Source organism: Humulus lupulus, chromosome X (assembly GCF_963169125.1).
Source record: "Humulus lupulus chromosome X, drHumLupu1.1, whole genome shotgun sequence".
NCBI lineage: Eukaryota > Viridiplantae > Streptophyta > Magnoliopsida > Rosales > Cannabaceae > Humulus > Humulus lupulus.
Window position 1 is genome coordinate 203,802,370 of NC_084802.1, and position 12,242 is coordinate 203,814,611.

The 12,242-nt window shown below is 29.8% G+C and overlaps 2 protein-coding genes across 2 annotated transcripts; both read left to right on the forward strand.

The window, feature by feature from the left end:
• Positions 1–643: 643 nt before the first annotated feature.
• LOC133804779 (FCS-Like Zinc finger 5-like) lies at positions 644–2,222 on the forward strand. The gene is made up of 2 exons (XM_062242915.1): positions 644–1,065; positions 1,555–2,222. Exons 1-2 carry the CDS (start codon positions 782–784, stop codon positions 1,760–1,762), a joined length of 492 nt encoding a protein of 163 aa, XP_062098899.1. The 5' UTR covers positions 644–781; the 3' UTR covers positions 1,763–2,222.
• A 6,114-nt stretch (positions 2,223–8,336) lies between these two features.
• Positions 8,337–9,826, forward strand: LOC133804321 (FCS-Like Zinc finger 5-like). The gene is made up of 2 exons (XM_062242487.1): positions 8,337–8,763; positions 9,353–9,826. The coding sequence occupies exons 1-2, from the start codon at positions 8,468–8,470 to the stop codon at positions 9,534–9,536; spliced, it is 480 nt and encodes a 159-aa protein (XP_062098471.1). The 5' UTR covers positions 8,337–8,467; the 3' UTR covers positions 9,537–9,826.
• Positions 9,827–12,242: the final 2,416 nt, after the last annotated feature.

Sequence of the window (12,242 nt, forward strand, 5' to 3'; positions counted from 1 at the left end):
AATATACGGATCCGGAGACTAAATTGCCCCATCAATATTAGATAGTGTACCATCGTTGCCCTATAGCAATGTTGATATATTAAAATGCACATAAAATATTATTTCTCAGTCAAAGTTTTATGTGTTGCTTTACTCAACTCACCAATTACATGAGTACTTAACGAGTAACTCTTAACTTCCACACAAAAATTACACACTATAGTTAATACTTAGAAATACACATCATAGTGTAGTGTGTGAATTGGGGGTATGTTGTATTACTCATATTTAATTTATCTAGTTGTAATTGGATAAAAAGGCTGTCATCTCATAACACACCAATTAGCCAATAAACACTCACGGTGACTGCTTTGTCTCATGGTCATTGGAGAAGATTTTCTTTAAATTGAAGTATCCAAAGCTCCCATTGTCCCATCTGCCCACTTCACATGCCCAAAATAACAATATTAACAATAATAATTAGTATTATTGTAAAAATTAATTGAATAGAGGCAGTGCTGACGTGGTACATCCTTGATTACTTGTCGCTCTCTTAACAGCTTTAGTGAGATCAAACGGTCCAGATTCTCTCCTGGGTATCTGGCTTTTCCTTCATATACCCCATCTCCAATTCCTCTTCACGTCTGTCAGCTCTCTCTCTCTCTCTCTCACGACTTCTATTCTAGGGTTCTTCTCTCTCTAGATTTGAAGAGTAGCCCTTGCAGAAGCTGTAGCTTTTCCAATGTACTAGTACTTGTGGTTAGAAGAGAGAAGAGGAGATTCCCTATAATTATATTAGAAAATGTTGGGGAAGAGGGTTAGGTCGACGGTGAAGAAGACGACAACTACGTCGGAGGTTACCTTTGAGCTGATCACCAGCAACGAATCTCAGCCGGTCCAACCATTACCATACAACCCTCTCAACATCGTAGCGCTCGGCGATCAACTCAGACAAGTCCGTACGAGGAATTTCGGTGGCTTTACAGCTCCTCCTCAGACTCCTACAAATAGTACTTCTCACTTTCTCAGAGTGTGCTACCTCTGCAAACGCCTCATCCGTCTTGATTCTGATACTTATATGTATAGGTACATCTCACACACATTTTTTTATAAATAAATATATATATATTTACATAAATTTTGTTATAAACCCTGAAAGATTCGTATATATGTTCACTCTTTTAGCTATTATTTTACTCAGCTTTTTACATTTTTCAAAATCTAGTAGTCTATATTTTATTTATTTATTTTTGTTTTGCTAGAGAAAACACTGCTCCATTAAGTAACGAAAGTGGCTACTACAGAGGGGTGAGCCTCCTCAAGGTTCCAAAATAGCCCACTTAGAGCAGTTGCATTAAGTTGTTCCCTTTTTAGTACTATTGATTTTGATATATATATAATATATTTTTTTAAGGTACGAGGTCCCTTTCTCTGTAATAAAATAGGGCAAGTAAAACATTATAAAAATAGAATATTGATATTAATATAAGTAATTAATGTCGTTCTTTTATTCACATGCATAATACTAATTATTAATTAATGCAGTGATTTTGGTTTTGGTTTTGGTTTTTGTAGAAGTATTGCTTTTTGCAACCAAGAGTGTAGGCAAATGATGATTAGCCACGATGAGAGAATGGAAAAAATGGAGAAAATTAATAAGCGTGGAAGTTCTAACAAAGAAGCTAACACAGCTGCCACGTCAGCCAGACCCCATGTCTTTACCAAATCCGAAACTACTACCTTCCCTGCCCTGTGGCCATCGGTTTTTACCCCCAAAAAATGACGTCCTCTTTTACTTGCCTACTTATAATGTTACATATTATTTATATATATATATATATATATATTTGTGTGTGAAATATATATAATGGGTATGTAGCTATTTGAGGGGTAATTTAGATGTTATATATATATATATATATATATGTATTATATGCATGTGTGATCATATGTATGTGAAATGGGCTAATAATTATGAAGCTTCTTATTTGATCAATCATGTAAACCGTTGAAAGAAAAGAAAAGAAGAAGCTTTATAATCCCAACTTGATGTAGTTAGCTATCTTAGTTGATGGGATTATATAGGTAGATGTTATCTATCTTTGTATTATGTGTGCATGTAAAATGGTATTATGATGCTTCTTCTTTGATCAATCATGTGAACCGTTGAAGAAGTGGTGAACTTTGATGTTATCTTTTGTATTATTATATGTGTGAACATGTAATTAATGTATGGTTTAATTATGAAGCTTCTTATTTGATCAATCATATACGTGTACCGTTCAAAAAGAAAAAAGAAAAAAAAAAAAGCTTTATATATTCCCTAGCTATTGGATGTTGTTATCTATGTAATATATATGTGCATGCAAAATGGGCTAATTATGATGTGGCTTCTTTGTTTCATCTATCATGTGAACCGTTCAAACAAAAAAGAAGAAAAAGCTATATTTGTATATATATTCCTAACTCGATCAGTGGTTCTTCCCTCTTTTTTCAGTTCCGGGTAATGGAGCTAAATTGCAATTTTACAAAATTTTATTCTCTCTCTTATATATATATATATATATATTTATTTATTTATAGGAAAAATTGCACCACACATATTGCGCCACTATAGTATCATATATAATAAGTTTCAGTTGAAATGGGTTGTAGTGGTTTTAAAGCTATATATTGTTTATCTTCTTTTTAGAGACTGTACGTCAGGTTAGTAGTGATCGAAACTGACAAATGATAATAATAATAATAATAATAATAATAATAATAATAATAATAATAATGTGCCTTTAATTGATACATTATTCTGAATTTACATGGCTTGATCACACATGTTCAACTAGTTAGATTATTCCAATTATGGTGTAATTAACCGAATGCATGTATTTTTGTTCTAAACTTAAATAAATTCTGTACTATAAATATATATATATTGTTTCCCATTATTGTTCTCACCATATTTCAACAACCTTTATTAAGTAATCATTCTATTCATCAATGGCTATTTTTTATCTTCTTCTTATTATTAAAACAACGAAAATTAAATCCTCCAAATCTAAACCTATTAAGAAAGGAAAATATAAAGGTCCTGTTTTTGAAAATAAGAAATAAATCGAAGTTAATTTGAGGGTGTAGAGAAACAGAAATTAATTAACCAAAAACTCAAACGTAAAAAATGACGTGAGCAACGTAGGGTATAAGATCTTCTGTGACTTGTATATAAGGTTTATATAAACTATGATTAGTGATGGTTAAGAGAGGAATCTAAGGGTAGGGTTGTGGCCTATAGTCAGCCTTTTATGGACTTGGTGAATTGCCCTACCTTTAGCACAAATACGAACAAAAGAGGGAAATTCGCTATGGGTACTAGCCAGTCTTTTTCCCCAGCCATACATGACATCATTGCTAATCGCACCTTCTAAAATTATGTATTTTTAAATGGAAAATTTGAGTTTTTATGCATCAACACCACTCATATATATAAGGAAATTTTATAGTGACGGTGACACTTTAGCTTAGGGCATCTCTTTTTCTAGTATTTATATAACGTGTGTATTATAGTTATAGTAGGTATCCCACTAGTTTTCAGAAAATACTGAATACTTTATAATATGTGGAAAATAAGAGTTCAAAATAGTTAGTTGCACACATATAAAAAAAACAGACACGTGTGTAATTAACTGTTTGAATTCTATTTTGATTATCGTAAATTATTTAGAATTTCTCAAAACCTAGTGAGATATCTGCTATAATTACAATATACATCGTATAAAAAAATAGATTATAATTTCTCTACATGTCGGAAATAGAAACACATACCGGTATGAGCTAAAATGGCACCCCTATCATAGAATTTTCCTATATATTTATATATAAAAAAATATATTTAATAATCCCCACTTTTGAAAAAATATACTCCAAATTCAAAACTAGACCAAAATACCCTCCTTATAAAATTTCTTGTCTTTTAATCCTCTCTCACAGCCGAAGTAATCTCTTCTCCCCCACCAACCACGTACGGCCACCGAGAACTCAAGTGACGCACTCAACCCAGTTCATGAACCCAAAAAAACTCCCACTCGTCGTTAAAGCCAAAAAAAAAAATTCCTTTTACGCCTTTATGATTGAAATTTCAAAACTTAGTTTCAATTAATGTAGTGTTCAAATGTTTAATTTATTGCATTTTAGTATTTTCTGGATCGATTAGCTAGCTTATATTAGAATCAATGACATTTTTTGTCAATATTTAAAATTTGAGCTTAGGTATATTTTCGATGGATTTCAATAAGCTTCAATAGTCTTTCGATGTTAGGTTTCACTTGTTAGGTACTATAGTTCAATAAATTTTGATGTTGTTCTGATGGAAATCAATGCATATCAAAAGTTGAGGAGACCCTATTAATTAGAGGATAGTTTGAGTCAGAACGTCATAGTTTTCTAATTTTTGCATTAAGAAAAGATGTTTATGTAATATGGATCGAGTATAGAAACTCAAATTTTTCTTATACATGAACAAAACCAAACCTCGAGGAAATTAGAAATCGGTTATATGTGATCTGTGGGCTCAAAAATATATTTAATTTTTCGCAGTTAAATTTATTAACACTACACTTTAGTACTAATCCATAGATACTGGCACTATAATTTTTTTTTTTGGTTTTTTTTAACCTAATATTCATCATTTGTGATTTTATACGATTGAGTGTACAGAATGTATATATATTTATATCTTCGAAGAGAAAAACCAAATAAGAGGAATTTACCATGCATTATACTACAATATTTTGGAAAGAAAAAAATAAAAATAAATGATATAACTTATTTTTCCCTTCATTAATTATATATATATATTATAATGTTATTGTTTCTCACTTATATTGTTTGCTCATGACTTCACCACGTTTTTATTTTTTATTATTGTTTATTGTTTTTCTTCTTCTCTCACACACGTACTTCAATCATTTTTTAAAATTCATATTCTATTTCTGGATAGTAACCAAATCTCTTCTTTACAAGTTAACTCTTCATGGTAAAATTGGTGAAAGAACCATCAGATAATAATTCTAATTTTTAAGATATATATTTTTTTAATTTCTGTATTGATTTTTAGTATATGCTTCTGATTTATAACTATTGATGTTTATATATGTATATGGCCACATATATAAATATTATTTGTTTATGTTATGCATACACATTAGGTGTATTTGTTAAAATGTCACACAGTTAGTTTTTATGAGTATTTTGGCATTGTTTTACTGTTTTGTTTGCATAGACAATTGAATAATCGATTTGGTGATTTTCAATCTGTATTTTCTTTTTTTTAGCTGTGGGATTTTCTTAGGTTGATCTTTAAGGGTTTTTTGTCATATATATATATATGTTTCTTTTATGATTTTTATTTTTTATACGGTTCTATTTTATTTATTTTCAAAAGTACTATAACTTTATTTTTTTTTTTTAAAATAATTTAAAAAATACGGGTTGTCGTGAAAAGTTGATGTTGCTAGAACAAAGTTAATATTTTTTCGTATATTAGTTGATGTTCTTGTTGTTCAACTTTTCTAGTTTAGAGTTGATGTTTACTAAATAAAAATTTGATGTTTTGCAAAAAAAATCATCAACCAAAATGGACAATATATCAACCATATAAACTAAAGTATAACATAAACTAAAAACAATAACATCAACTAACCTGGGTTAATGACGTTTCTGCCATCTTCAACCTCAAATTAGGTCAATTCGACCTAACCAGAGCCCTACAAAAATCAGATAAAAAATTTAGTTGTAAAACCTTGTTTCAATATCGTTTTTCAACATTTTTTTAACCCAAAATCATTTTCAACATGATTTCTTAATGAATTTTCATGGTTTTTTATTTATTAAAAACCCTTTAAATGAAACTTTGATTTTGTATGAAAAAAAAACATTTTTTTTTTCAAATCTGCTAGTTTCTAATCTCTAGTCCGACCAAACTTTCGACAAATAATACGCCCAAAAGTTTCACGTTCACTCCAAATGCAAGTCAAACTAACATTAAAATATATACTTATCATAAAAATATTAAAAAATTGTAAAATCAAAATCATTTTAATTTTAAAAGAATTATGAAAGAGCATCAGTGGTGTCTAACACCACTTAAGTATATCATACCGTAATTTGTATAATTTAATTTCGGAACACACATGTTTTAATTTAATAACTATTATGAAAAAAGTTAAGGCACCATCTTATAGCGGTGTCTAGTAGTAATGCTCTAATTTTAAGAGCTCTATCATCCGGTGATTGCCAATTTGAATTGATTGTGATGGAGAGAGGAATCCGTATTTTTTAAATTTAGAGAGAGTTGATACGGTAATGTTAAAAGGAAAAAAATAGAGTACCATATATAAGTTTTTTTTTTTTTTGTCATTTTGTAGTTACATGTGAAAAAAAAATCTTATCCTCATATTTCTATCCAATTTTGTTTTTTTTCTCGATAATTTTCAAAACTTCATACAAATTTTTAAAAAATTGTGAATTTGAGACTGACATTCTATTGTTTGCAGTAAGTGATGTGGTTGTCCTCTCACTTTCAATTTCATTCTTATTAATATTGAGATCTAATCACAATTACTATATTATTTTTTTCAAATAATACTGTGAATAAATAAAATATGCAACCAACATTTAATTCAACTAATACAATTCAATATATATTTTAAAAAGCTAATTGATAAAATTGACTTTTTTTTAAGTTATTTTATACTTTGTATTAGCTAAGGTAACATCTGTCTTAAAATTCGACCGTTTGTCTATAAGTTTTGATCTTTTGTCTAAAATTTTGACAAATTGTCTAAAGTGTCAGAGATCATTTTGTGAAAAATTATCAAAACTAAAAACAAAATACAAAATGATTTAAAAAAAAAAAAAAGGAATATTTCCAAACGAAACTTTTATCTAAGAGTACATATATATGCCATGTTTGGCAAATCACTTTTGTTTATAGCTAAGAGAATACTTTTCTTTTTATATTTGGATAACTATAATTAAAAATTCCTTTTAAAGTGTTTGAATATCAATAAAAAAAAAGATCTTTTATGAGTAAATTAGTAATATTAAAAATAGTTTAGCATTGAATATTATATTTACACCCCTAAAAAAATTATATTTATGTTTAAATTTTGATTTATTAGGTTTTAACCAGATCTAATTATTGATTTTATAAAATACCATTGATAATTATTTATTTTACAAAATCTACCCCAATTAATTATCTACCTAGTTTTGATAAAAAAAAATTAATACTATATTTTTTGGGTAAATATCATTTTAGCATTTGTGTTGTGGAAAAGTTATTGATTAGACTCTCTGTTTTTTTAAATGACAGTTTGGACCCTGGATTTTGGAAAATGGAACAAAATAATACATTGACCCCGATTTTAATAAAAATAATTTTAAATATAATATTTCTCTCTCTGCTTCTTAGCCACTTTCTTTGTTTTTCTGAACTCATCGTATCCTTAAGAACCTAACAATTGATCTTGTATTTGAAGTTACTTTGACCAAAATCAGACTCAAGATATTATTTTGTAAAACTCAGGGCCGAGTTGTCATTTAATAAAACAAATGGTCCAATCGGTAACTTTTGGACAACATAAGGACAAAAATGGTATTTACTTTTTTTCACAATTAATTAAATTTTGCTAAATTTCTTACTATTATTATTATTATTTTACAATATTAACGGTAATAAATCAAGGTAAAAAATAATATATTATTAAACAAATGAATTAATTTTGATAAATTTAATAAATAAAAAGATTTTATTGAAATTTTTGGAATAAATAATCAAATGTATTATAGTACGTAAGCCATTAAAATTATATTTTCTTTATATAATTTCTTTTAATATAAAATAACATAGTTTGATTTTTTTAAAATGCTGACCAACCGTAATCGAATGAGTTTTATAATAAAATCCAAAGCATTAATCAATAAAAGTAAAATACAAAAGGAATCCCTTGTTGTGTAGTCATTTGATGAGTTTTTGATTAAAATAACACACCAATTAGCCAATAAACTCTCACCGAAAGTGGCTGCTCTTTCTCATGGTCATTGGAGAATGAGATTTTCTTTAAATTGAAGTATCCAAAGCTCTCCTAGTCCCCAGTTGCCTAGTATACATACCGAAAAATAATAATTTTAAAATTATTATTATAATTATAATTATAAATATTAATTCAATAAAGGCATTAACTGACGTGGCACATCCAACCAAACACTCCTTGTCTGCTCGTCGCTCTCTTAACTTCTTTAATGGAGATCAACGGCCCAGATTCTTTCCTGCTCTCTGGCTTTTCTTTATTTGCTCCATCTCCAATTCTTCTTCACCTATTTCGACTCTCTCTCTCTCTCTCTCCTTCTGGCTCTCTAGATTTGGAGAATAGAGCAGTACTTATTGTATTACTTGTGATATTGTAGTTAGAAGAAGAAATTATACTATTACAAGATGTTGGGGAAGAGGCCTAGGACGACGATGAAGAGGACCACAAGTATGACGGAGATCACCTTTGATCTGAACACCAACGACGAATCTCAGCCGTTCGATCCACACAACCCTCTCAAGAAGACCACCGCCGCCGGAGCAGGCGGCGATCATCAACGGATACAAGGCGGCCTCTGTAAGAGTAATTCCGCTGACTTTACTCAGACTACAAAAAGCATTAATACTACTTCTCACTTTCTTAGAGCGTGCTTCCTCTGCAAACGCCGCCTCGTTCCTAATCGTGATATTTACATGTATAGGTATGTCTTGTATATATGTACACGCATTTTTTTTTTCAAAAAAAAATTGGAATATAGCTATAAATTAGGTTAAACCTGTTCATAATAACATTTTGTATGCTTTTATCTATCGATTTGATACTCTTTCCTTTTCTTCATTATTGATTTCATTTCAATCTGTTAAAGATTTGTTATTCTTTCTTCTGTTTTTTTTTCACATGAATTTGTGCTTATATGTTTTGCTGTAAATAAAAAATATTACTATATATTTTTACTTTGTATATATAGAGAGAGATTTAATGCTTTATGCTAGCTTGCACTCCCTTTTTACATTTTTACTGTCGATTTTGATACATAAATATATATATATAGAGAGAGAGAGAGAGATTAATTTTGCAAGGTACTAGATCTCTTCATCTGTAATAATTCTGTGTCTGTACATAATATATATATATATGCATAAATATATCTTAAGTATCTGACAAATTCGAGTATTAATATATATGGCAATATATTGATGATTATCATATATTAATAATAAGTTAGGGTCAGTAAGTACTGATTCTCTTATTCATAATATTAATTAATGTAATGGTTTTGGTTTTGGTAGAGGTATTAGTGCTTACTGCAGTCTAGAGTGCAGACAACATCAGATTAACCACGATGAGAAAATGGACAAAGAAGCTCATGCCTCCAACTCAGCTGCCACGTCAGCCAGACCCCATGTCTCTACCAAATCTGAAACTACCACCGTCCCCGCCTTGTGGCCACCGATCATTACCCCAAAACGATGACGTTTCTTCTACTTTTGGGCAGTACTATTAATATAGATATTATATATATATATATGTCAAATGCGTAGTAGCTATTATTGGAGGTGTTAATTTAGATGTTATATCTATGTATTATATATGTGTGTGCTTGCAAAATGGGCTAATCATGAAGCTTCTTATTTGTTCAAGCTTGTGAACTGTTCCAAAAAAGAAAAGAAAAATGAAGCTATATATTCCCAATTCGATGTCCCTCCTATATTTTTCTTTTTCAGAAATAGTAATGGAGCAAATTTACAAAATTTTATTCTATAAATATAGTAATTTGTGTATATACATATTTGTGAAAATATGTACGCGCCACTAGTATCATAAGTTTCAGTTGAAGTGGATTGTAGTGGTTTTAAAGTGATTCTCGTCTTTTAGAGAGACTGTCATCACGTCAGTTGTGATGCCAAAACTGACAAAGAATAATATAACTAAATTAACACATATTCAATTCTATTATTCCAATTATGGTGTAATTAACACAATGCATGTGATTAGGTTTTAAATTCAAACAAACTCAGTACTACATACATTGCTTCCCATTATTGTTCTCTTCATCCCATTTTTCAACGACCTTGATTAATTAATCATCTTAGTCAATTAATTGTTATTTTTTTCTTCCTCTTCGTAAAATATATATATAATTAATTACAGCGAAAATTAAACCCTACAAATCCAAACCTAAAGTTGCCCCTTTTTGTAAGAAAGTAACAAATCAATTTAGTTAGAGTGAGATATATAGAGAAGAAATTACCTAAACAGAAAACGAAAATGACGTGAGCAACATAGGGTAGAAGATTCTGCTTGCGACTAAAAATAATGTGTGTGATTAGTGATTGTTAAGAGTGGAATCTAAAGCTAAAGGGTGGGTTGTGGCTTAGTCAGCTTTGTATGGAGTTGGTCCTACCTTTGCCACAATACAAACAAAAGAAAGGAAGGAATTCGCTGTGGGTACTGTGTGTACTAGCCAGTCTTTTCCCCCCACCCATACATGACATGATGCCTAGTATTCATACACTTTTATAATTTAAAATATAGATGGACAAATCGGGAAAAAAATATATAAATTATTTTTAATTTTTAAGAAATTCAGCAAGAGTTTTCTTTTCAACTAGGAAAAAGGAAAGAAGTAGTTCGAGTATTGCCCCCACATAATTGAATGTTCTTCTGTGTAACTACTAATGTATGAATTATTGTTATTTTTTTTATTTTTTTTTAAGATATTTCATAATAATTATTAAATTAAAATATATAAGACTTAATATTAAATTGCACTAATAATAATCTCCTTTGTGGTGTTAGACTGTAGTGTCTCTTAACAATTATCATTCTATATGCAGTAGTAGTGGTTTTTTTTTTTTTTTTTTTTTTTAAAGAATTTCATGGATACCTTTTGGTAAGTAAAATTGGAAGAATAAAAGGTAGATTTGACCTCAAATATTACTTTTTTCTAATCTCATTATTTGACATATAAATATTTAGATAATATCCACCTTTTATACGTATTAACACACAATACCAAAACAAAAAAAGAAAGAAAGAAATTTCTTTGGAGATTGTACCATGTAAACTTTTTAATTGAATTGCTATGCCGATCTCTGCTAACTATATAAGTGAAACTCCTAAGTTTTTTCCTTTTAACCGACAAAGGTACATTACTATAAACAAAAAAACCAATGGCAAAGAGAATTAGTTGAGGAAATCGTTCCATCTTTTGTTTTAAAAATTCATCTCTCTCTCTCTCTCTCTTTTTTTCTTTTAAGATTATATTTTCGCTGCTTTTCCAACATATTACTCAGCATTTTTTTCCATTGGTTTGAGACATTTTAGTATATTTAGTATCCTTATATATAAAACTTTGTCAATTTAAGGCTAGTAATAAATAAATATATAGAGAATAGAGTGAAGTGGGGTGCATACTAACATTTGTGGTCCAAATGAGATTTTTTTTTGGAAGGGAGATCCCGCGGCCCCCCAATAATTATTTTAAATTGTTCTTTTGCTTTTGTATAATATTGATTATTATTAGCACAACTGGGTTTGAGTTGGGTGGGACCATCCAATTAATGCGATGTCCCACATTTTTTGTTCGGCCGGGCCCACCTAATTGCATCCACACACATGAGAATGATGCTGCTTTGACACTACTCGACCACCCATGTGAGCTGATGCGAGATCAACGGCGCGTAATTTTACACTTCACACAGCTGAGAGTCGGCGATAATGCTGCACTTTTGTTAGCTTCTCTATACACATTTATTACCCCTTACGGGACCACGGTTGTGGACCAATAAAAACAATGTGTGCCACTTCTTCTCGTTAATAATAAATAACACAAGTTATTAGGAAAATATTTATCCTCGTTAAGGTGGAGTAAAATAATTAATTTTATAATTATCAATTAAGGGAGAATAACTTTCATTCAACCGCTAAAGTCGTACAAGTTAGGCAATGCTGAAAGAACTACACAAATGTGACAATGAAGATGACCAAATTAAAGGCTAACCAAATCGTTTACAATAATAGAGCACATTAAACCAAGAACTAATGACTATCCCTAAAAAGATACACATCGAAACATCGAAAGTAAGAAACACAAATCCAAGTTTCTCACCTAGGTACAAATCACAAATATACGGTGGGTCACCTTTGAAAGATATTGCAATAGAGCTACGATGTTAA

Coding starts and splice junctions, on each gene's coding strand:
- LOC133804779 (XM_062242915.1), top strand. CDS start 782: ATGTTGGGGAAGAGGGTTAGGTCGACGGTGAAGAAGACGACAACTACG. Junction 1,066..1,554: donor TCTGATACTTATATGTATAG/GTACATCTCACA, acceptor TGGTTTTTGTAG/AAGTATTGCTTTTTGCAACC.
- LOC133804321 (XM_062242487.1), top strand. CDS start 8,468: ATGTTGGGGAAGAGGCCTAGGACGACGATGAAGAGGACCACAAGTATG. Junction 8,764..9,352: donor CGTGATATTTACATGTATAG/GTATGTCTTGTA, acceptor TGGTTTTGGTAG/AGGTATTAGTGCTTACTGCA.